Here is a 24,158-nt window from a genome sequence, read left to right on the forward strand (position 1 = left end):
ATGGGGGAGATAAGAAAAAAAGCCCAGGAAATCAGGAGAATGAATAGTCATATGCATCTGCCAGGGCCTAAGCCATTCTAATAAATCCCCTCTATATAGAGATATCCATTCTATAAATTGTTATTCTAAAGAACTCTAATACAAATGATTTCTATTATAAATTGCCTTGATTATGGCATCTCTTCACAATTGAAAAATAAGACAATAAATAAGGCCTGAACAATGAACATATAAAGACATACTAATGTGAAAGGGGAGGGGAATCTCATAGAGTCCCACCCCTAAACAAAGAACTGGAGGCAACTATTTGATGAACCAGCCTGGCTTCATCTTCAGAAGCCATCCTGTTACAAGTCCAAGGTAAGTTCATTCCTGTTTTCTGTAAAACTTAAGTTGGACAATGTCTTGACACGTTTTCTGGAATTTGATATATTCCACACTCTATACTCTGGCCTCCACCCTGATACGCTCTACCAAATAATTTTGAGATGTTCTGCCAAGTTCCTACATAACTAAAAAACCTTGCAAATACCCTGGCCTTGCAATTTGGTGATTATATTTTTTAAGAAAATTTTTTTCTCCTGTTTGAGGTTATGCTAACTTATGAAGATAGCCCTGACAGAAAATAAAGCTTGCCTAATTCTAGTAAAATTAAAAAAAAAAAAAAAAAAAAAAAAAAGTCAGTGGTCTTTACTCTCATTTAGTGGGACTCACATTACTGAGACACAGAATTATTCTCTCCCAGAAATGAAATGAGTCTCGATTAGCTAGATTGATTATCCACTACAAAGTGGGGTCTGAATCTACATGTACACCAACAAAAAAATGAACTCCATGGGTTGCATTTATGTATTTGTAGGTATACATGCAATTATAATAAAGAGGCTATCGATTTGAGTGAGGAGTGGGGCACTGAATTGGAGGGAGAACCCAGAGAGGGAAAGAGTAAAGGAGACAAGTGGTATTTTTATAATTTAACTAAAAGGGTAAAAAAAAAAAAATTAAAACGAGAACTTTTACCAAAAATGCTTTAATTCAGATGTCAACTATGTACCAGCTCCTACATTTAAGCATGACTTTATACTAGACAGAATATGAAGTCCTATGTTGATTAAACTGTGAAAATGCATTAGCAATCACCCACTCTGGGCAATGGATAGCTTGTCAGCTTCAGTCTGAATAGTTTTATAAAAATACCCATAAAACCCTATATGAACATGATATATTTAACAAAATTTAATGGGTTAGTTGTCTAATATGAAACTGTATATACTGATTTGAATCTGAAATGTTCCCCAAAGGCTTGTGTATTGGATGCTTAGTTCTCAGATGGTGGCAATACTTTAGAGGTGATATAAAACTCAAGACCTTTTGCTTGACTTTTCTGAGAGGAGTGGGGATATATTTGTTTTTACTATATGTTGCTGTTGTATATCATTAGAGAGTAAACCTTATTCAGCCACTTCTTTGCTGTATCCTATTTGTTTTAATGTTAAAAAGTGCTTGCTAACCCATTTGCCAACCATGACCTAACCATGGTAAGGGGGTCAAGTAACTTGACTATTTGAATTACAGCCTAAAATAAATATTTACACACTTAAATTGGTTCTGTCAGACAGTTGGCCACAGCAATACCAAGTTAAATAATACAACCACAGTAATTTAATACTGTAAGTCTGAAATTGCAATGAGAACTATGTACATTAAAAAGGCCATATACCCTTCCTCTTTAGTCTCTCAATGTATTTGTTACATTACATAAGTAACAAAATTTCTACACTTAAGCTGAGGGCCTTCATTTGGATTTCTAAAACTATGTAATACAGAATGTACTTACATTATGGAATGTGTTCAAGCTTGTCCATGAGATTTCATTATAACTATCAACTTTCATTTATATCAAGCACAAATGCCCCAGATTGGAGGTCAATTTATGCTGACTGGGCATCCTGCTTGTTTGTACACAACTGAATACAACTTGAAATATTTTTAAAGCATTTATTATTTCCAATTAACATCCAAATAATATGATCAGAATGTTTTTACATTTTAGGATTTTAATACACTCCAAATGAGAGTATGTTTTATTTCACCTCTTTCATTCTTTTCCAGCTCCCCTGTCTTCTGTTTGTCTGTGATGACCAAGATATAGGTATCTGATCCAGCAAACTTTGAAATTTCACATTACCATCATTTATCTTGATGTCAACAGATTTGCCATCCCTTCACTGAGCTGTAAAATCTAATCTTTCATTTGCTCAATTTTTTGTGATGGGCTATTTAGAATATGAATACAGCATCCAATAACTCCAGAAATTTTCATTCATTTGTTTATGCCTTAAAATTTTATGGCTGGGCATAGTAACACATATATTTAATCTAAGCACTCACAAAGCTAAGGCAAGATAAGCAGGACTTTGCTATCAGCCAGGGCATTTGTACCAAGACCTTATCTCCAAACTGAAGTTAGGGAGACTAAAAGTGATAAAAAGAAATGTCCTTCTCAGTAAAGCATTCTGGACCAGCTGAAAACACCTCCAGAACTGCTTTTAATTTACAACAGTTGTTGAGTATAAAATACAGGAACAGGAGCGATGGCTCAGAGGGTAAAGATGTTTTCTGCCAAGCCTGATGACCTGAGTTTGGTACTAAGAACCCAGCAGGTAGAAGAGAACTAACTGTGAGGTCTGTCCTCTGAGCCTGATAGAAGTGCTGTGGAGTGCATGCACAGGCAAATAGAGCCTTTAAGGTGATAATAGATGTCATTTATGTGAAAGACAGGTTACAATAATAGCAGCCAAACACTCTGTCACTGAGCTATATCCATAGCCCTAACTGTCTAAATTCAAGTGGACTCATTTCATGACTGATGATCACATGTAATTTCCACAAAGTTCCACAAGTTTCTACAAAACTTACACGAATAGGGTTCCTATAGCATCTTTGATTCAAATGGAAGTGAGGTATAGCAACATCTACCCCAAATTATATTGTCCTTTGTTCCCTTTACATGGTTTGTGAAGTTGAGATTCTCAGATTCTTGTATTTTGATTAATTGCCATCTTTTTAAAGTCCTCATGTAACCCAGGCTGGGTTAGAAATTGCTTTGTAGCAGAGGTTAGACTACAAAACTCCTTATTCTCTTCCTTCAACCTGCCAAGTATTGAGATTACAGGCATGTCCCAAAACACCCAGCAATGAGTTCCAAATTCCATTCAGAGTTTGGGGCATTCCTCACTTTCACTGGTTTCACACCACTGGGTTCTGGTAGCATGTCAGGAGAACCTCAAGTAGAAAACTTTGCCCTATTTTCTCTTAAGTCATGGTGTCATCCTCTAGTGACTGAGTGCAAGTGGTCCTCCACCATAAACATCTGTCTTATGTTGGGTTAATGTACCTGGCTACATTATTTGCCATAGTCAATTGTGAGTTCTTTGATAAACAAACAAGAATTCATTGTTTATTCATTTGGTTTAATCCCTTGTATAAGTGGTCCAATGTACAGTAATCTGACTTTCGGCTAAGTGTTTTCCAATCACAGGGTTTCCTTACCTGTAAGAAGAGTGTTGGATGTTTAAGTAAAGTTTGTTTTCTGGTGGAAAGCTTTCTTGCATTCTTCATATTCATAATACATTGTCTGATGTTGAGAAGTATCACTCAGAAAAAATTTGTTAGATTGTTTGCATTCAGAGGCTTTCTTCATAGTATGAATCTTCTGATGCCGTTTAAGGTTTGATTTATCATAGAAAGCTTTCCTACATTCCTTACATTCATAAGGTTTCTCACCTGTATGAGTTCGCTGATGTACAATGAGGTGTGAAGTGCAGTAAAAAGCTTTCTGACATAATTGACATTCATAGCGTTTGTCACCTGTGTGAGTTCTCTGATGTCGAGTCAGGCCTGACTTACGGTAGAAGGTCTTCATACACTGCTTACATTCATAAGGTTTTTCACCTGTATGAGTTCTCCAATGGTGACTGAAACTTGACTTACAGATAAATGACTTCCTACATACTGTACATTCATAAGGTTTCTCACCTGTGTGAGTTCTCTGATGTACAGTTAAATAGGACTTGGTGGAGAAGGCTTTCCCACATTCCGCACACTCATAGGGCTTCTCACCTGTATGAATTCTCTGATGTAGAGTAAGTTGGGGCTTTTGGCAAAAAGCCTTCCCACATTCCTTACATTCATATGGCTTCTCACCTGTATGAATCCTCTGATGGTCAGTAAGCTCTGATTTACGATAGAAAGCCTTCCTGCATTCAAAACATATGTATGGTCTCTCACCTGTATGAACTCTCTGATGCTGAGTGAGGTGTGACTTTTGGCAGAAAGCTTTACTACATTCTGTACATTCATAGGGCTTCTCACCAGTGTGAGTGCTCTGATGTCTATTGAAGCTTGTTTTCCAATAAAAGCACTTGCCACATATTTTACATTCATAGGTCTTTTTCCCTCTGCGGATTTTCTGATGAAGACTCACTTCTGACTGCTGGGAAAACGCATATTCCTTCTGGACAAAGAGCTTTTCATGTTGTGCCTTATGTTTTGGAAGGTATGATTCAATAATAAAAGGGTTCTCAAAGTCACTACATCTGTAATGTTTCTCTCCCACATGCACTGGTTCATTTTCATTAAGGTCAGACTCATTACACTTTATCTCGGATACATTACACTCAAAAGATTTCACCCTTATCTGAGCCATCTCTTTGTCAAGAAATGCTGTGTCGTCTAAGGATTTTGCATATTCATTGAACTTATGAGTAAGAAATACTGCTTTTGTATTGAAGGATTTCCTTGGTATAAGACCTTGAAAGTAATTTTGTGAACTTTGAAACTTGTATAGACTAACATGCTCTGGATGTTTGGCAGATTTTAGAGTTCCATTAAGATCAACAGGTTCTTCTCCAACTTCTATCTCATCAGTATGGAGATACACATCCTTCCACAGAATAAACTTTCTAGGACTCATTCCTAGTGAGTTCTCATTCTTTATACTCTGATTTGAAATGTGGCTTGTGCTCACATTGCATGTATTCCCTATTCCAGCCAATTCCTTTGATGTATCACTGTTGAGGGCAATGTGCCACACATGTCTTGCTTTGGTTTCTGGACTGGTCTTGCTCAGGGTATTCATTTTCTGGAAATCTAAAATGACAGAAAGACATATTAATATGCACAAACTGGACTATCCTAAGACACACACCACAAATACTTAATTTAATCTTTATGCTTTATCCATCTATTTTCTTTTAAATCATTTTACTAAAAATGAAAAAACTAGGAAGTTGTTAGAAAATTACCAAAATGATATGAATTTTCCTTTACCTAACTCAATGACCTCTAAGTTTAACATATATTAATAGTATAAACTAATATGTATTGTGCTTTTATATATGTATACAATTGAATACAGCCTTGTTTTTGTATGTGTACATGATGTACACTGACAATGCTCATATCGACCTTTCTCACGCAGACCTACAGGCTCTCTTCCTCCTCCCGCACACTCCTCTTCTACTTTTGAGTTTACTTCATTCTAGGAAATCTAACTCCCATATTTTTACAAGCCACTGATCACTCAAAACTATTCAAACACATATTTTTTTTTAATTTTTCTGACTATTAGGTTTTAGCATTTTCGGTTTTGATTTTAAAAGATTAAAGAAATTATTTTCAATATGTTTTGGTTTATTAGAGCTAGCTTTACAACCTCAAATTTGATTTGTTTTAGAGAAAGCTTAGATGTGTATTTCACAGCCACTGAGACAATATGTACTAAGATGTCTCTTTAGTCTCATTTTTGCACACTATTGTTTAACTATAAAGTTTCCCTGTTAAGTCTTGTTCCTGGATTAGCTGTTGATAGTAGACTATTTTAGCTACTTGACTCCAGTATTTCAATCATGAAAGTGGATGTCGCCTAGGTCAGATATCTTTGTTATATTTTTCTCTGATATATATTATTCACTCCAAGAATGCTACTGCTCTATCCAGAACTTATCTTCTTTTTTTTTTTTTTTTTTAAATGGAACCCAGAACACCAAGATTCAGCACAGAAGCATTTGGAATAATTATATTTTAATGGATTGGTTCCTTTATAAATATTCAGAATATTTCTTTATCCCATCTAAATTACTTTGATATGAAGTTGGCTTACTGATTAGTACCTTTACAATGTTTGTTTCAAAGAATATTATTCATATTTTAAATTCTTAACTACTTTGGCCAGTAAGAGATGCTACAACACCAAGTAACATCTTAGTTTTTATTTTATCTGGCCATCTGCTTTAAATTTAAGAAGATTTAAATTTAGAATTCTTATTGGAAGATAATAATTAAATCTTTATCTTAAAAGGTCTTCTAGTTTTTAAATTAATAATGGTAATAGTGTGTCTATACCCTCTGTGATTTGTGATTATTTCTTGATCTCATGTACACAGTATCTTAGTCTCAAAAACTGAGTACCACCTTAAGTACTTCTCTCCAGTTAGATTCTGGATATAGCACTTCAAGGTAAGGGACCAATCTAGCCGGTTTCTCCTCCAATGCTAGTCTGTTATGAAGTCACTTTCAGACGAGGAACACTCAACTGGATTTATAGCCTTTCTGACAACTGTGGGTTTCTCCTCTATCTAGTTGTCCCTAGGGTTGTCTACATCCTCTAGACTTAGCCTTGTGCTTATGGCTTTGTGTTTTCCGTACAGGGAGATAATTACAGGCTACCTAGTGCGTGCTTGCATGCATGCATGCATGCATGTAGTTTGGGGAAGAAGGGGGAGGTACGTGGGTGGGCATGCATGTATGCATTCTAGTTTTGTTTTCTTCTTTTTAGTTGCCCTAAAGACTTGGGGAGTTTGTCCTTTGTTACCCTCTCTCTTTTTATTTAGAGAATCATAAAGCACTCTTAATCTACCGCTTTACTCTAGACCACTCTAACACTAGTCTCTCAAATTTCACCTGTAACTGCAGCAGTACCCATAATTTTATACTAGCCTTAAGTGACTCATTCATAAGTATCTGTTATTAATACCCATGACTAAGACTTTGATAGCTACCTGCATATTATGTAGCAAACCTGAAAAATACTCATCTAATAGTTTAATTATATAAATAAAATAAATGCCTACCTATTCCATACAACTCAGCTTATTAGACTTTTCCTAAAATAAAACAATATATGTTCTTTCTCTAAGATCCATATAGGGAATGGATTTATAGTAAATCAAAAAAATAACATATTTCAATAACAACGGCAAAAAGCAGAGTCTTCTGTGGAGAGTGTGATGGTTTGTACACGCTTGGCCAAGAGAGTGGCACTATTAGGTGTGGCCTTGTTGGAGTAGGTGTGTCACTGTGGGCTTGGGCTTAAGACCCTCATCCTAGCTGCCTTGAAGGCAGTCTTCTGATGAAAATCAAGAACTCTCAGCTCGTCCAGTGCCATGCCTACCTGGAAGCTACCATGTTCCCTCCTTGATGATAATGGTCTGAACCTCTGAACCTGTAAGCCAGCTCCAATTAAAGGTTGTCCTTATAAGAGCTGTCTTGGTCATGGTGCCTGTTCATAGCAGTAAAACCCTAACTAAGTTAGAAAGTGTATTAGACAAATGTCTTAATCATGAGATTAGCCATCTTTAAGACTGGGACATAGGGATAAATTTTGTTACTGTATCTGATTAGTTCTCATCATTTTAATCCCTAACTACTATGCACTGATATACCTGGGATGCTCTGGTGTGAGGCTTCTACAATCCATGACCCAAGTTTTTGCTCCAAATTGAAGATCAGCTCAGGTTTGGTCTTGCAGTGCCCTGTAAATGGAAAATATTAGACTTCTAAGCCAGGCAGAGAAAAGAAAGAACCTTCATTTGAGGAACCCTCCCACGATGAGGACAATTAGTTCTGATAGTTTATATTCCATTTTCCACTTACCCAAGAACAGCAAGTTGCTGTAGTTCTCCAGCATCACATCCCTGTAGAGAGTTCTCTGACCTTCATTCAGGTCCTGCCATTCCTGCCAGGTGAATTCCACAGCTATATCCTCAAATGACACCAACCCCTGTAATGACATATTTCTCCTGAGCCGAGAGCTCATCGTTCTATGTGGATACCTGTCTTACATAACACAAAACTTGACTTGTATTCTGTATCATGGAAGAAAGTATTATGTTACCTATACATGAATTTAATAATTAAAGAAAATGTAATTATCCAGTATTCCTTACAGATGCTAAATAATCCTTATTATTAACAATCCTTATTAATAAATGGATTAATAAAATTCTCCTCAGGAAAGCACCTGATATAGTCCAAAGAAACAAGGACAAACATATTATTGATCTGTACAAAAAAGGCAATGTTCTATGTACAACAGGACAGTGATGTAGAAAATAGAAAGCATCTGCTACTTATACAAGACAGAAATAACAAATGTTTTCATGGATGTGTTGTCATGAAAATGAAGCAACAGAAGTCTAACAGCACAAGGACATATGATAGGCAAACAGAACTATGCAGAATACTGTGCCTAAGTATGTTCATGAGATGAGTAATAATATCAGTAAATGTTCAAATCATTTATTATCCAATGATTTTGTATTTAAGTAATTACAATAGCTTAATTTCAAGGACATGTTAATAGTTGATTATATACATAAGTAATTGCCCAAGGCTGAAGAGATGGCTCATCAGTTAAGAGCAGTTAAGAGTTTTAAGTTCTTATAAGGAACCCAGATTTGATTGGTAGGTCATAACCATCTAGAACTCCAATTCAGAGGATCTAATGGTGTTCAAGGGCACCAGGCACAGCCATGTTATATAGACATATGAGTAAAACATTCATACACCTATATACATAAAATTTTTAAAAATTAAACCTGTTTTAAAAAAATAACTGCAGTTACAGCCAATCCTGTATTTTCTTACTAAACAAAAATAACTGCTACTGCTAGCATCTACATAAAAGTAACTATTACCTAATTCCTAAATCAAAGACTCTAAAAGGAGGCATGCAATATAAAAATTAACATGAGCCAGGCATGGTGGCGCACGCCTTTAGTCCCAGCACTTGGGAGGCAGAGCCAGGTGGATTTCTGAGTTTGAGGCCAGCCTGGTCTACAGAGTGAGCTCCAGGACAGCCAGGGCTATACAGAGAAACCCTGTCTCGAAAAACCAAAAAAAAAAAAAAAAAAAAAAAAAAAAAAAAAAAAGAAAGAAAAAGAAAAGAAAATAAGAAAATTAACATGAACCAAGGTAACACTTCATCTACATCATTACTAACATCTACATCATGTACTAACATCTACATCATTAACTCTGACTCTGATTTAGAGACAGTTGATAGTTATAAGAGGGGCTCCAATCATTCTCAAAGATGTATAGACAATTAGAGAGGCATTCCCTTCAGTGGTGTAACTGCTTATGAGTTACTGATACTCCTATTAAGGAACCCTAACTAAAGCTCACTGACTAGGACTTGAGTAGAATAGTTTCTTTCACCTATTCACTGGTGTGTTATCTGGGTGAATAGAATTTGATGCCCTCCTAGGAAATACTCACAAAGCTGCTGAGTTAACATGCTCAATCGCAGAAGTATTTAGCACTCTATAATAGGAATTTGCAAATCCAATGAAACAAAAACAAGAAAGAGTATCATCTTCACAATATATACCTAAAATCCAAAGAGAATTCCCTGGACATTATTCCAAATAGGAGGACTGAATAAACACATTCTACAGGCAACAAAAAGGCTAGGACTGTAGTTCAATGATAGAGAGCTTTCCTAGCACATGAAGCCCTGGTTTCAATACCCGGTAATGGTAATGCAAATAAATAATAACACAGCAAAATGTTTTAATTTGCTTCTGATCAAAATCAACTTTAAGAGAAAAAAATTATTACACCTTTCAGGTTAGATATTGTCCATCATCAAGGAGAACTAAGTCAAGAACTCAAATAGGAACCAGTAGGCAGCAACTGAAACAGAAACAACAGAGAAATGCTACTTACTGGCTCTCTCTCTAGCTTAGTCAGTTGCCTTTCTTATACAGCCAAGCCTACATGCCCACAATAGCACCACCCACAGTGATCTGGGACTCCTACATCAATCAGCAATCAAGCAAATTCTGACAAACATGACCACAGGTCAATCTAATAGAGGCAATGGCTCAACTGAAGTTGCCTCTTCCCAGTTATGTCAAGTTGACAAGCAAGATTAGCCATCCCAGAAAATGTTCACACATAAGAACATGTCCAGACAAAATAACACAATACCAAATTAAAGGTACCTACTGCAGCAACAAAAATTACATTAATGAACATAAAATTATACATCACAAATATACAGCAAATAAATGGACAAAGTCTACAACATAGTATCAATAATTTTTCTTAGGCCAGTAAATTTCTTCTTAGATGTTAAACAGTTGATTTCAAGGTTGTTAAAAAAAAAAAAAAAACCTTACACAGTGGCAAGATAGACCAGAGGGTAAAGATGACTATCAGGAAGTCTGATGATCTGAGTTCAATCCCAAGATCCCATATGGTGGAAGGAGAACCAACTCTCAAAAGTGGTCCTCTGATCTCCACAAAAAAAATAAATTCTAAAGAAATGAACACACAAATAGCAACAGAGCAGTATAGGTTTTATTCCTCTTCTTCCAAATCCAATGCTTCCCCCTGTATTAGTTACCATGGGTTGCAATAAAAACTTATACAGAATGGGTGAAAGTGAAATTTTGATACAGTTGTGTAAGTTAATAAATAGTCAAGGTTGCAGGTGGCTCAGTTCCTGATAAAGTCTCCCTTCTTGACATCCAAGTGACAGCCTAATCAGAATGTCTTTCCATGGAAGAACAAGTTAATTCTCCCTTCTTCTTGTTTTCATGTCTTCAACTCTGAGGCTCAGGTTGTGGCTTTAGGCATGGTAGATAAATGCTCTTACACTGTGCTAACACTCAGCTTTTCCTCCTCTTTTGGATGAGGAAGATCAGCTACACAGTGTTAGCACCCCACACATACTACCTCATTTAATGCTAATTACTTGCTATAAGCCCTATCTTCACATCCAGTTGGCATGTGGCTCTGGATATAGGCTTCAATAAAGAAGTTATGGGGAAAAGGTCAACACTTCAACTATCATAACCCTGACTTGCCATGGCTTTATCAGGATAAAATACTGAAGAATCACAACATTCACATGAGCCAACCTGGAGCCTCCCTTTGCTATCGGGCTCCCTCCACACTGTGAATGCCAGTGATGTACAGTCTTCTAAGCAGAAGTCAGGGGTACCATCCACATGTTCATATTTTCCCTCTGTCAGGAAGTTTGAGAATGTCCTACACAGAGGAAAAAACAATCTTTTTTCTCTGGTACTCTGAGTCAGAGAAGCAAATGCTCTATGCTCTTGATGACAGATTAGTATGAGCAAAAAAAAAAAAAAAAAAAAAAAAAAAAAATGCTTCTGATCTTATTGGAAAGTTAATCATCATAACAAAAATCATCAGAAATAACAAGCAGTGTGAGGATGCTATTATTACAACTCAACAAATACTACAAATAAGGATGGCACTTAAGCCCTACTAAGCAGTGTAACTTAAGGTAAGTTTTATTTATACTAATTAGGATAACAACATACTACATAACATGTCCTGTGCATACCATAGGGACTTAAAACAAAAATGTCAGCAGTATATCTCAGGTACTGGCCATTGCATTTAGCAAACCTATCCACAGTTATGAACAGACTAAGCATGCCAGTTTATAATGAGTAAAGAGGAGCAAGGAACCAGTAGACATTTGAGGACATGCAGTACTAAAATCTAGGTATGTTTCCATCTTTTTTTGCTTTAAAATAAATTAAAAGTTGCCAGCTCTAGTTCAGGCAGAAAAGAAAAAAGAAAAAAAAAAAAAGCTCAGTGGATTAGGAATGTAGCTCATTTCCATAGCAGTGAGCTAAGACATATAAAGTTCCAAGTTTGACACATTTTTTAAATCCTACAATGAAAAAGATATCAAATAAGAAAGAAGATTAAAATTGATTGAAAATGGGAACTTCTTAGGTCAGAAAGAGGAACAGAAGCTGTCTACAGATAACGCAAGAATGAGAAAATCAGGGTATCAAACAACAGACTTTATTCTGGACAGAGGGGAAGAATCCTGGGAAAAGAGAAAACTTTAAGTTGAAAATGCAGTAGGATAGACAAGGCAGTGAGAAGCTGAAGATGGCCAGTGGCCTCAGCTTAAGCAACAGAGAGTGGAAAGATGTCAAAGACCAAAAGCATACCTATAGGCAGGCCAAGTAGCCTTGGGGAAAACAGGCTGACAGTGGCTACCTACACAAGAAGGGGCCCAGTGCAATCCATCATGGATAGGGTTTTCCTTGAGGAGTATGGACAGTATGTAAATGTTTAATATTCCTTAGTGGTATTGCCATTGATTAAACTATCCTTGCAGTCAATAATCCCCTAGCCACACTCAACGCTAGCAACCCTACTTAAATGCAGTGGGCCATTAAAATAAATATATATATATTTAATTTATACATATATATAAATTAAAAAATAATTTAAAAATAAACAAACAAAAAGAACAAACAAGAAAGAGAAGGGCTTGTGAGAAAGGAATATTCAGTGGGAAGGGGAGACAGCAAAAGGACAATAGGGCACTGATCAAAGTATACTATGCATATGTATGAAATCGTAAAATAATTTTTTTAAGGTTGTATCATTTGGGTTAAATCTTAAACTCATGATACTTTAAAAACTTTTTTTTAATCATTTGGGAACAGATCCTGTGTCCACTGATGGCCCAACCTGCTGCCCTACAGTCAGTAGGGAACTAAAGACACAAAGAGCTCCAACAGGAGCTAAGGTCACCTTGCAGGAACTGGGTCCCAATTACCAGCCCATCACCCACCCTCAGAGAGAGAGGACCTGGGGCCCAGTGACCCAGTACAGGGTTCTGGCCTGTAGACTCCAGAGCCACAAATTATTCCCACCAATTATAGACCCTGATTCAAAACACTGACCCACACACTCACCATTTCTGGCTTCCAGGACATCGAGCGTCCTCCCTATGGAACTCCCCGCACCAGCACGTCACAGGGCAACAGAGTCTACAGCACAGCCACCTAGACCTCCAGAGTAGAGGAGACTGAGCCTAGGGACGCATCCCAAGATGGCGAGCTTCAGAGTAAAAGGCCCTAGCAAGACTGGGAAAGCCTGCCCCCTAGTGTTCATCTGCCTGACTCCTCAACCCAATGGCTTCAATTGTACAGGAGGGGCTGCCTTTGGGGCCCTTAGTAAGAGCAGAGTCACCAACCCATGAATGAATGAAGCCAGCCTCACAGGTACTGTGAGTTGAACACCAATCCTATGTATACATGTCTATATTTTCTCATGTGACTCATCTTTCAGTTAGAGGAAATCACTACCTATAAAGTACCTACTGTTTTGCCAATATTAGCAAAGTGTCATTCAATTTTGGAATCCTATCTATCATAGGGGGTGATAATTATCTACACTAGATAACAAGCCCCTTCGAAATTTTTTTAAATACAATATGATTGGGCTGGTCAGTAATTTAGGCTAGGATCAGATGGGCTCTTTTTAGTATGTGCACTTACCAGATGGTTCACGAGGCAGATGAGCTTCAGAGGGTCACCTGACTGTCAACTGGAGCATCTTGATTCTCCTCCTCCAGTGGCCCTCCGCTCAGACAAGCAGGGATCTGAAAGAAAGGTGAATGCACTCAACAACTTTTGCAATACAGGTGCCAGAACAATATACTTTTGAATTCGCAGCCTCACAAGCAATGTGTCAAATACTCTAGCTCCAAGGTTTGGGAAACAGAGCTCCCTTTCAATGGGACTGTCCTGGTTATGGACAAACAACCACTGGCCAAATTGCTGACATTTCAAAGCTCGCTACCATTCAGCCTCTGCTTGTAGATGAAGTTTCTGCATTGGTTCCAAGTCAAGGAACTTCTCCCAGCAAGTATTAAGCAGCTGAGCTAACTAATTAGACTCTAGGTTATATGAAAAAAAAGAGAACTTTTATAAAAGGAGGAGGAGGGCCTACTGAGGGTGCCTAAGGAGAGCAGGGGTAACTTGATTAAGACACACTATATCCATGTGTGAAACTGCTAGAGAATCAATAAAAAATACCACTGTTTGTGTTGTGGTAAAGGTATGTAACCTTTAATGGTTGAGCCATCTCTCCAGTCCTTAAAAATAAAAAAATTTTAAACCTTGGATCCAGGACTTGAATCAATGCAACCCGACAACCAAGACCAAGGGTCACCACTAAACAGCATGGCTCCCAACCCTGATCTTGTCCTTCTCAGTCCTAAATAAAGAACACTTATTCTACTAGCAGAACCCAAGAATTCCAGTAGCAACAGTCTATTTCTGATTTCTCATCTCAGGAAAAATCTGAAAACATGGATAATACTCCCATAGGCATGCCAGTTACGATTTTCTTCACTTCTACTGCTTATAGGTCACTTATGATTTCTATAGATAAACACAAATCACCGTGCCTGGAACATCTTACTGTGACAGTGATCCGAACACATGGTTCTAGAAAGCATTTCCTCTTGTTGGAATCTGGAGAAAGACACAGCTAAGTATCCTGAATTTCACTAAGCAAAGCTGTTCTCAAACCCTTGACATTGATCCTGCAATGTAGCAAATACATGTAGCACATTGAAAATGTTTCTAGAACCCTGAACTCCCATTCCTAACCCCCGGAAAGACATAAAATCTCCAAAATTCAAGTTGCAATGAGCCAATAAAACTTGAATCGCTGTACTGGCCCACTTAGAAATTGTTCTTCAGGTGTCTACAATGTGAGGGCAGGGGCAAAGCCGTGGCTTTTTAAACCATCATCTTTTGTTGACTTAACTTTAAGTCAGTCTTAGGTAATATAAAAATCTTAGAGCTGGAGAATTGGCTCAGTATTTAAGAATAATTGATGGTCTTCCAGAGGACCCAAGTTCAGTACCCAGATGGCTCACAACAACTTGTAACAGCAGCTGCAGGGTAGCCGATGCCCTCTTCTGGCCTCCCACGGTACTGCATGCTAATGGCAAACACTCATACAGATACACGTATTTACATATAAATACAATAATCTACTGCTAAGTTGTGGTGTTTCAATCTTACCTATGTTTTCTAAATAATATCATTTGTTCAACCTGGCAATTAGTTTGTTCTTGAATGAACTGAATTCCAGATGTGTCTTACTGTGCATAAAGTACTGAACACTTTAGCTTTCTCCTAGGTTCAGCGAACATTACTATAAAGTGAACACTATGTGAGGGAAAGTGTCATCCAAACACTAAAGCCACACTACTCACTAAATGCAAACAAAACTTGACAGTTCTTAGGGATGCCTCGAAGGTGTGCACATAAATAACTTAAAATACAATTGAACTTATGAGGACATGTGTAAGAATAACCAACATTAAAACAAAAAACAAAACAAAACAAAAGCTAAGTTGTTATTCTCAGATACTTAGGTATGCAAATAGTTAACAAGTATTACATTTTGTTAATATATGGTAATATGCATGCTGAAACATATTCACAGAGCATTCATGTAAAACTCAATGACTTTTTTGCACAACGTTCAGGAGTCAAATGGTTTCTGTTTTCCTTATATGTTTGTGATGTGTTCACAAAAAAAAAATTAAAGTCATTGAGAGAATACTTTTCTTTAGTACTCTGGAAGTTAAAAAAAAACTACATTATACAATACTGCATATTTGAAATGTGCAATGAGGAACAGTTAACATAATGGAAACTGGAGGCTGGTGTTTGAGAAAACGGGCAGAGAGGTAAATTTGAGGGAAGGGGGCGCTTATAAAGAATGAGGGGCGGGGCTGGCACTCAGGATTCGTGATTGGAGACTCGACGCCCAAGCATCTATAAAAATTAGAGGAAACCAGCAGGCTCAAGGAAGGGAGGAGGTACTAAGCATCCGGTGGGCCACAGCTCAGACTCGTGGAAAAGCCTCACCGACGGCACAGAAAGAACCCAACCTAACAGCCTGCAGGAACCAAGCAGCCTTCCCAGAGCAGCCCAGAGCAGCCCAGAGCCCGCGGAAGTCGCCGCCCGGGCTCGAGCAGTCCCAGAGCCCAGGGGATCCAGCGCGCACGCCCGCGAGGCCCTACTGCAGACCCCGTTCCGCAACGGCGCTTCCCGCTCGCGCGCCATCACCTCCGGGCGCCACACGCACACTCACCAAGTCCACTTCTGGGGGACGCTGGTGTCCTCCCACCACCGTCCAACACCCACAGCGTCACCACGCCACCAAAGCTGCGCAGGAGCCTCCTGGGCAGGAACACCGAGCCCAAGATGGCGGCACCCAGACAAAGGAAGGGTGACAGCCAAAGCCCGCCCCCCGCCCTCCCTATGTGTGTCTGATTGGACACGCCTCAACTCAGGGCCTCCGATTGGACAGGACTTCGGATCCTGCCCCCTCAGAGACAGTAGATGGCGCTAACGCACAGCTGAAGGAGTCCAGAATGACAGGTCCTTAGCTGCAGCTAATTTTAAGACAGGGAGGGTTTCTTGTGAAACCCAACCTATTCCTTATATTCTTATACCTAAATTCATATAAGCTTGTGGCGCGCGCGCGCGTGTGTGTGTGTGTGTGTGTGACAGAAATAAGATGCCAATTTTTCAAAAGACTCTAATTTAGGTTATGGACCCTGTATAGAAGCAGATTTTACACACACACCCAAAGCTTGCTATGTACAGCGCCTACCTCCATGACTTTTAGTGAGCAGGCTAGGTCACATGGTTTGTTCAAAAGAATGGGGACTGGGTTCTATTTCAAGCTCAGCTAGAGTCTTTTTATCTGGTACAGCTGGGACGGTCTGAAAAAAAATACCAGAAAAAAAAAAAAAAAGAGGTAAAGGTATTGACCAGGGTAGAAATTGCATACTGTCTTAAATGTGTGACATTTTGATGAAAATAATTAAGATTTTTTTCTTTGAGTGATACTGAAGTGTATGGGTTTTCTCTCTCTCTTTTTGTTTGTTTATTTTTCTCTTTTAAATTCTTTTAAATATATTTACATCATTTCTTTCTTTCCTTTCCTCTCTCCACCTCTTACCATGCCTTTTTCCTCCAAACCCTTTCATATTCCCTTCCTCTCTCCATCTCAAATTTCATGGTCTCTTCTATGTATATTAAACCTGATGAGTTATTTTACTGTTTCCTCTATGTTTATAATTTCAGGGCTGATCACTTAATTTTGGACAATAAAGGTGCACACCGTGACCAAGGCAATTCTTATAAAAGAAAAGAATTTTAACTTGGGGGCGGGAGGTGTTACTAACAGTTTTAGAGGTTAGTCTATTATTGTTGTTATCATTGTTGTGGGGATCATGGTGAAATACATGGTGCTGGAGTGGTAGCTGAGCGCTACATCCTGATCCACAGGTGGGAAGGAAGAGAAAGAGCCTGGACCTGTTATCTCTTCACAGAAATAAAATAGTGACTAAGAGTTGCTACCAAGAAGCAGGGTATTATGACAGGCCTGGCCTTGCTGCTGTTGGACCTTGCTCATTGTGGACTTTGGACTAAAAACCAAAGTGGGTGAATGCTTTAAGTGGAGCTTAATGGGCCTTCCTCATATGAGCAAGGACGGTAGTGCTGAGATAAAGTAGAAGCCATCTCAAATTTCAGAGGGGAAAAATGTTAGGAAGAAGCCTATATGCCGTCCTTGTAATATCTCAGCAAAAGTTATCATTGCTTTGTGCCCTTGTCCTAAAAATCTACCTGAGGCTAATTCTAAAGTTTTGGATTGATGGTTCTGGCATAGGAGATTTCAAGACAGCCCAGTATTGACTGTACTGTGCGATCAAATCACTTTTATGCAGTTCTTTGATGAAAAGGAGAAAGCTGGACAAAAGGAAATACACAATGGGCAGCCCTTCTCCCATCAATCAGTAACGTTTTTAAAAAATGTCTTATAAGCTTGCTTTGTCTGCAGCCTGATCTTTTGAGGACATTTTGTTTTCAGTTGAGGATCCCTTGCATCACATGACTTTAGCCTATATCAAGTTAGTATAAAATTAGTCAGGGTGGGGCAGTAAACATTGGAACACTGATACAGGATAGAGAGACAAGAAAATTAAAGGGGAAATTGGATTGCCTCTCCACAATGGAGGTAAGAAGGATTATATCTGGAGTGCAGGAGATCCTTTAGAGAATATCTTAGCACTACATGTCCTGTGATTAATGTCAATGGGAAACTACAACAACCTAATCCAGGCAGTATGACAAAGGACACAGACCCATCATGAATGAAGGTATGGGTCACTCCTCCAGGAAAGAGCCAAGACCAACTCAGGTGCTTGCAGAACTGCTTCCCAAAAAAGTCTGATTATTTCCTTTCCCATTAGTTTATAGTTACCCTTGTAAAAGGCCATTGGTCCCTCTGGGGAAGAACTGGAGAAAGGGTAACAACAAAATTTGTAAGTGTCTTATCAAGGTCCTTCCTCAGGGAAACCTGGCCACCCAGGGTTTCATTCAAGGGGTTCTTAGAAAGAAAATTGGCTCAAGTTTGGAAATTGATTCCCTGACAGAGATTGCCTTCTGCCATGATCCAGTGTAAGCTTTCTTTCATTTGTGTGAGAATTTTTCTGCTTATACAGATCAAATAGAAATGCAGTGGACTTCTTATTATTTCGTGCCTGGAAACACCATGAGTAATTAGCTAGTACCAAAGGTCTCTACAAGTCATGCCATTATAAAATCCACCTTGCCTGTGCTGACCACTACAGGCTAGGTCATTATAAACATTGTTTTGTCTACGCTGCCCATTATAACTACAATCACCTTGCATCTGTCAACTCAATGCCATCATCTGGCTCTTAACAGAGCCAGATTGGGACTTCAGGTCCCAATTAAACCCATTGCATTTAATTCATCCAACTGAGCAGCAGCATCTCCAACCCTAAGGTCTGACACAGGGAAAAGGGCAACAACAAAACCTCAAATGTGCTAGTGCCCCTCTCACCATCCATTTCTTAGAGGATTCCAATTGTGGAGGATTAGGTTGTGCACAATGTACCCATTGCAATTTCCCTGAGCCTTAAAACCGAGTCCTGCCTTTCCCCTGTGGGCCCTGTTTAGATCCCTACCCTTGCTTCCCTTTCCCCTCTCAGTGTCTTCCGTAATCAGGAAGCCATCATCTCAAGGAGCCTGCTTTCAATTTCCTTGCTAGCCTATGTTCCTCTAACCCCACTTTCCCAAATTCCTTCAATTTCAAGCCACTTCTTCCCTACCGGGTCCAATTTGTGCTGCCTATATATTCATGGATGTAGGACCATTCACCGTACCAGGGCCCATGCTCCTAAAGAAACAGATTCTCTCTCCCCCAGAAGCCCTCAACTGTCAATAGTTCCTCCTCTGAGAGGGGGTCCTCTGGAGAGGTAGGCCCCTGAGTCTTTCCCCCCCCTCCATTCTGAAAGGTTGACAAGCTTTCTCTTACACACATCCACAGCTGCTGTGAGTTCATGAGTGTGTCTATCCTGTCATGTCAAGAGTATAACGCTCATACCTTTTTGTGAGACGGTCTCACCATGTAGCTCTGGCTGGAATTCACCATGTAGATCCTGCTAGCCTTGGAATCAGAGAGATCTGCCTGGCCCTGCCTTCTGAGAGCTAAAATTAAAGCTAAGTGCTGCTGCGCCAGGCAGTTTCAAATTTTTATGGATCTGTTTGTTTGTTTGTTTGTTTTTCAGCGAAGTTCACACTCCACAATGACCCGTTAATTAAAACAAGTCTGTGCATATACTGGATACCAGGCCAGCTGTGCACGCCTTTAATTCCAGCACTCAGGAAACAGAGGCAAGCTGATCTCCGTTCATTAGAGGCCAGCCTGGTCTACGTAGAAGGTTCCAGAACAACTAAAACTAATAGAAAGACCCTGTCTCAATAATAATAATAATAATAATAATAATAATAATAATAATAATAGCACCCTTCATCTGGCCTCCAGAAGTACAAACACAGATACAGACACATATATATAAATTAAAATAAGTAAGCGTTTTAAAAGTAAACATATGGAAATTTGAAACAATATCAACTAAGGAAGCATATCAGAGATCTAAAACAATAAAAGGAAGTACTTGAGCCAAATGTTTGAATGAAGGTGTTTGGGCTTTGAAGTAAGGCAGGGTTCACCCTGAGTCTAGTTGTTTAGCAGTTGTGGCTTCAGATGTTTCGTGTGTGTGTGTGTGTGTGTGTGTGTGTGTGTGTGTGTGTGTGTGTATGTGTGTAGATACTGTACTTTTGCCTATGAGTACATGGGAACGCTTGAGGCTGATTTCAAGTGTATTCATCTACCATTCTCTGCCTTTTCTTTCCCTTGGTTTCTTTCTTTCTTCATTTCTTTGTATGTATGTGTATGTGTGTGGTGGTGGTGGTGGAGGTTTGAATGGGAATGGCCCCATCGGCTCATGTGTTTGAATACTCAGTTATTAGGCTGTGGTGCTACTTGTATGGCTTTGTTGTAGTGGCCTTGTTGGAGGAAGTACGTCACTGGGAGTGGCCTTTGGGGTTTCAAAAGCTCAAGCCAGGCCTGGTGACTCTCCCTGCTGCCTGCAGGTCCAGATGTAGAACTCTCGGCAGCTTCTCCAGCACCATCTCTGTCTGCCTGCTGCCTCACTTCCTACCATCAATGTTGGACTAGTAATGGACTTCCCCTCTGAAACTGTAAGCCAGCCCCAACTAAATGCTTTCTTTTGTAAGAGTTGCCATGGCCATGGTGTCTTTTCACAGCAATAGAACACTGGCCAAGACAGCCAAGGTCTCCAATTGAGTATTCTCCAGTCCCCACTACCTCCACAGCACTAGGAAGATACACGGCTTTTTGCATGAATGCTGTGAATCCAGATGCCAGAGTTAATACACAAGTCGCTAACACTTTAGCCACTGAGCCAATTCATTAGCTGACCTACTAGCAGTGCTATGGTAACAGCATCCAATGTTAATGGATGCTCCCACTTAAATAGAAGATCTGGTCCCCAGACTTTGGCCTTGTCTCTCGTGGCTCATACAAAGCTGTAGTATGAAAGTGCATTCGTTTGGTATATAGGCAGGAAGTGTTTTCAGGAGTCGTTTCCCTTTCTAATTCCAGAATTCTGTCATCTCCATGAGAACAAGTACACAGTAACCTACTAGAAAATGGAATATCGTTTGGAGGAAAATCAACTGGTATCCCCGTTAGCAGACGGTTCATCTCCTGCAGCTGAACCACTCTGTCAGGTATCAGATCTGTGCATCTGGTATGCACAGCAGAAGGAGCCCAGTTGGTTCCAGCTTAGATTGTTAACCAGCTCAAATTTGAACTAACAGCTTTTAGAGGGGCAGGTATCCAACCTTATGTAAATGTAATATAAATTACACCAGCAGACCGTCATGTGCTATTTCAAGTGTTTTGAAAACAGACTTAGGGAGTGAGAAAGCCCTCCTCCCTTTTCTCCTCCCAAAACTCCCTGTCCTGAGTCAGGCCAACTCACTAGCTCTGTAACAGGAGAGCAAAACAAAACAAAACAAAACAAAACAAAGCAAAAAAAAAAAAAAAAAAAAAAACACAAGTATGCTAGACTATTGGGCACAGGGCATCAATAGCAACAGCTAAAAGATAAACTACTTCCAACAAGCATCACTATTGTTCAGACCATGGTAAAAATCCCTGCAGGAGGAAGGAGAAGCCAGGGCTCATTCGTTGAGGAAAAGATTATAATCAGGAACCCATCTGACTACGTTGATGCCACCTGATCAATTTCTGCTGCATGATTGTAAACACTACCAATTTCTCGTTTTGTTACTTTGGTGCCCCCCCACACATATGTGTGTGTGTGTGTGTGTGTGTGTGTGTGTGTGTGTTTTATGTGTATACATATATGTGTTTGTATGCACACATGTACATGAAGGTGCCCCGGAGGCCAGAAGAGAGCATAGGACCCCTTGGAACTGAAGTTACAGATGTTTTTGAGTCACCTGATATGGGTACTGGATCTGAACTCTGGTCCTCAGGACTGAACTTGAAGTATTCTTAAGCCATTTCTCCAGCTCTCTTAGTCAGGTTCCTCCAGTTGTCCCTGCTGGGTATTGTAAACTCTGGTTTTAATGTTTTGCTATCAATCTGATGCTTCTGTCTATGCAATAGACCTTTTTTTTTTTTTTTTTTTTTACCTTTTTTGCTTGCTATACGCTCAATAAACACACTTACTCAAAACCACAGATCATTCTCTGGGCTACCGAGAAAAACAGTTTACCAGGACTTAATGATACACTGCTTACAAGTTACTGGACTAACAACAGGCACCTTATAGATATTGATTTCATTTCCTTTTATTTGATGTTGCTGAGTTTACAAAAAAAAAAAAACATGTATAGAAATACATAGTGCTAGAGATCACACAATACCCCACATCACAGGAAGACGCGACATCCAGCCTGACCATTGGGGGCCAAGGCTAAATAGCGAAATAAAACGGTCTCTGGTTAAACTGCACGGACAGGAGCTGTGGATTAATGTGAAGTCACAGCATCCCATCCTCCTATGACCCCACAGTCCCTGCCCACCTTTGTCTAATCTCTGGAAAAATAGCCTGTCCCCAACAGCTGTTGGCAAGCACTTCTGGTTGAAGTTCTCTGTTCTCTTTTAGGCTGCTAAGGTTCCTTGGTCTTTAGAAGAAATACCTGTAAGGAGTTCTATTCCCTCCCAGCTGGTATAACAGGATATAACAGCCCCTTCTACTTCCTGAGACCAGGAAAGTCATAGCTCTCAAAAGGATTTTGTAACTGCTCTAAATACATCTGAAGGATGTATTTAGACATAAAGGTCATCAAGTTTTCACTCATCAGATTATAAAGATATTTTAGGTGCAATGGGCCATTACAATCAATTTCATATGTTGCATTTATTTATCTTGAGACAGGGTTCAGATAGATGTTCCAAGATGCTATAAAACTCATCCTTACAACCAAGCTAAACTTGAGATTGCAATTTCCCTGACTCTGCCTTGCAAGTCCTAAGAGTACACACAGTCATGTGCCACCAAGGTTGACTTCATCTGTAATTTTTAATCTGAATACAAGAAAACTTTACAAGCCTCTTTCCATTTTGAAGGTAAAGCTAATGAGGACAGACTACAGAAGTTTTGGAATGGCTTTGAAAGCGGACATCTTCCCATTTGTATATTTGACTAATATACATATACACATATTTAACTCATAATCATATATGACTTTCATATATAGAATTAAATGCAAATGTGAGCTGTGGTCCAGAGAGGACTTTAGCAGGTAAGGACCTGAAGGCATAAGGTTTTAACAGAGACTGAAGTCTGTGCATATACGCGACAGGACTCATGGCAGCAGGTTGAGTGCCTACCCCATAGCTGGAGAAGACCGAGGGTCAGGCCTCCTACAGAACTGATTAAAGTCCAAACACGGAGACTTAACAGGAGCCAGAGTCCCCAACAGCTGCAGAGCTGTCATCCTGGGCTCCTTAGACTGTGTGCTGGCGCCAACTACTGTCACTCAGGGGGCAGGACCTGAAGCTCTGTCCAATCGGAGGCCCTGGTCTCAAGGCGTATCCAATCAGACGTACAAACGGAGGATGGAGGCGGGCTTTGGCTGTCGCCCGGCCTTTGTCTGGGACCCTCCATATTGGAATCCCTGTCCGCTGCTAGGGAAGCTGTTGCGCAGCTCCGGTGGCGCGGTGACGCTGTGGGTGCTGGGCGATGGTAAGAAGACGCCAGCGTCCCCCAGAAGTGGACATGGTGAGTGTGCATGTGGCGCCCGGAGGTGACGGTGCGCGAGCGGGAAGCTCTGTGGCAGAGCAGGGTCTGTGGTGAGGCCTCGTGGGCGGCTGTTCTGGGTCCCCTGGGCTGTGGGGTTGCTCGAGTTTGGACGTCCTGTCCTTCCAGATGCGGCGACCACAGCGGGTTCTGGAGCCTTCTCTGGGCAGCTCTGTTCTGGCTGCCTATTTGCTCCGGATCATGCGTGGCGAGAACTTGGTGGATCATCAGGGGAAAGTCTCTGAATGTAAGGGTCATTCACGAAAGGAGCTGTATTCTCTAGAATTCCCAGCCCCTTCGTTCTCTCCATGGCCCATCTAGT

At 39.8% G+C, this 24,158-nt stretch overlaps 2 protein-coding genes and 1 long non-coding RNA gene across 6 annotated transcripts in view; 2 read left to right on the forward strand and 1 right to left on the reverse strand.

The window, feature by feature from the left end:
- Window positions 1–1,014: 1,014 nt before the first annotated feature.
- LOC116068618 (zinc finger protein 39-like) lies at window positions 1,015–16,386 on the reverse strand. 4 transcript variants are annotated; one of them, XM_031338426.1, is made up of 6 exons: window positions 16,249–16,386; window positions 13,629–13,732; window positions 13,044–13,133; window positions 7,936–8,062; window positions 7,725–7,814; window positions 1,015–5,151 (listed from the first exon to the last, which is right to left on the reverse strand). In XM_031338426.1, exons 3-6 carry the CDS (start codon window positions 13,062–13,064, stop codon window positions 3,575–3,577), a joined length of 1,815 nt encoding a protein of 604 aa, XP_031194286.1. In that variant the 5' UTR covers window positions 13,065–13,133; window positions 13,629–13,732; window positions 16,249–16,386; the 3' UTR covers window positions 1,015–3,574. The 4 variants fall into 4 exon arrangements, with proteins under 4 accessions (XP_031194286.1, XP_031194285.1, XP_031194287.1 ...); XM_031338425.1 differs by having other exon boundaries at window positions 13,044–13,139; XM_031338427.1 differs by lacking the exon at window positions 13,044–13,133.
- Window positions 15,963–21,442, forward strand: LOC116068635. The gene is made up of 2 exons (XR_004109643.1): window positions 15,963–16,538; window positions 21,163–21,442. It is a non-coding gene; the product is annotated as an uncharacterized LOC116068635 (long non-coding RNA).
- A 2,243-nt stretch (window positions 21,443–23,685) lies between these two features.
- LOC116068637 (zinc finger protein 883-like) overlaps window positions 23,686–24,158 on the forward strand; it is a 29,609-nt gene continuing 29,136 nt past the window's right edge. The window contains exon 1 of the mRNA XM_031338456.1: window positions 23,686–23,818. Within this exon, the coding sequence (XP_031194316.1) occupies window positions 23,780–23,818 (39 nt within the window). The 5' untranslated portion in view covers window positions 23,686–23,779. The remainder of the gene's footprint in view (window positions 23,819–24,158) is intronic.

The sequence above is a fragment of the Mastomys coucha genome, unplaced genomic scaffold (assembly GCF_008632895.1).
Source record: "Mastomys coucha isolate ucsf_1 unplaced genomic scaffold, UCSF_Mcou_1 pScaffold22, whole genome shotgun sequence".
In the NCBI taxonomy this organism is placed as follows: domain Eukaryota; kingdom Metazoa; phylum Chordata; class Mammalia; order Rodentia; family Muridae; genus Mastomys; species Mastomys coucha.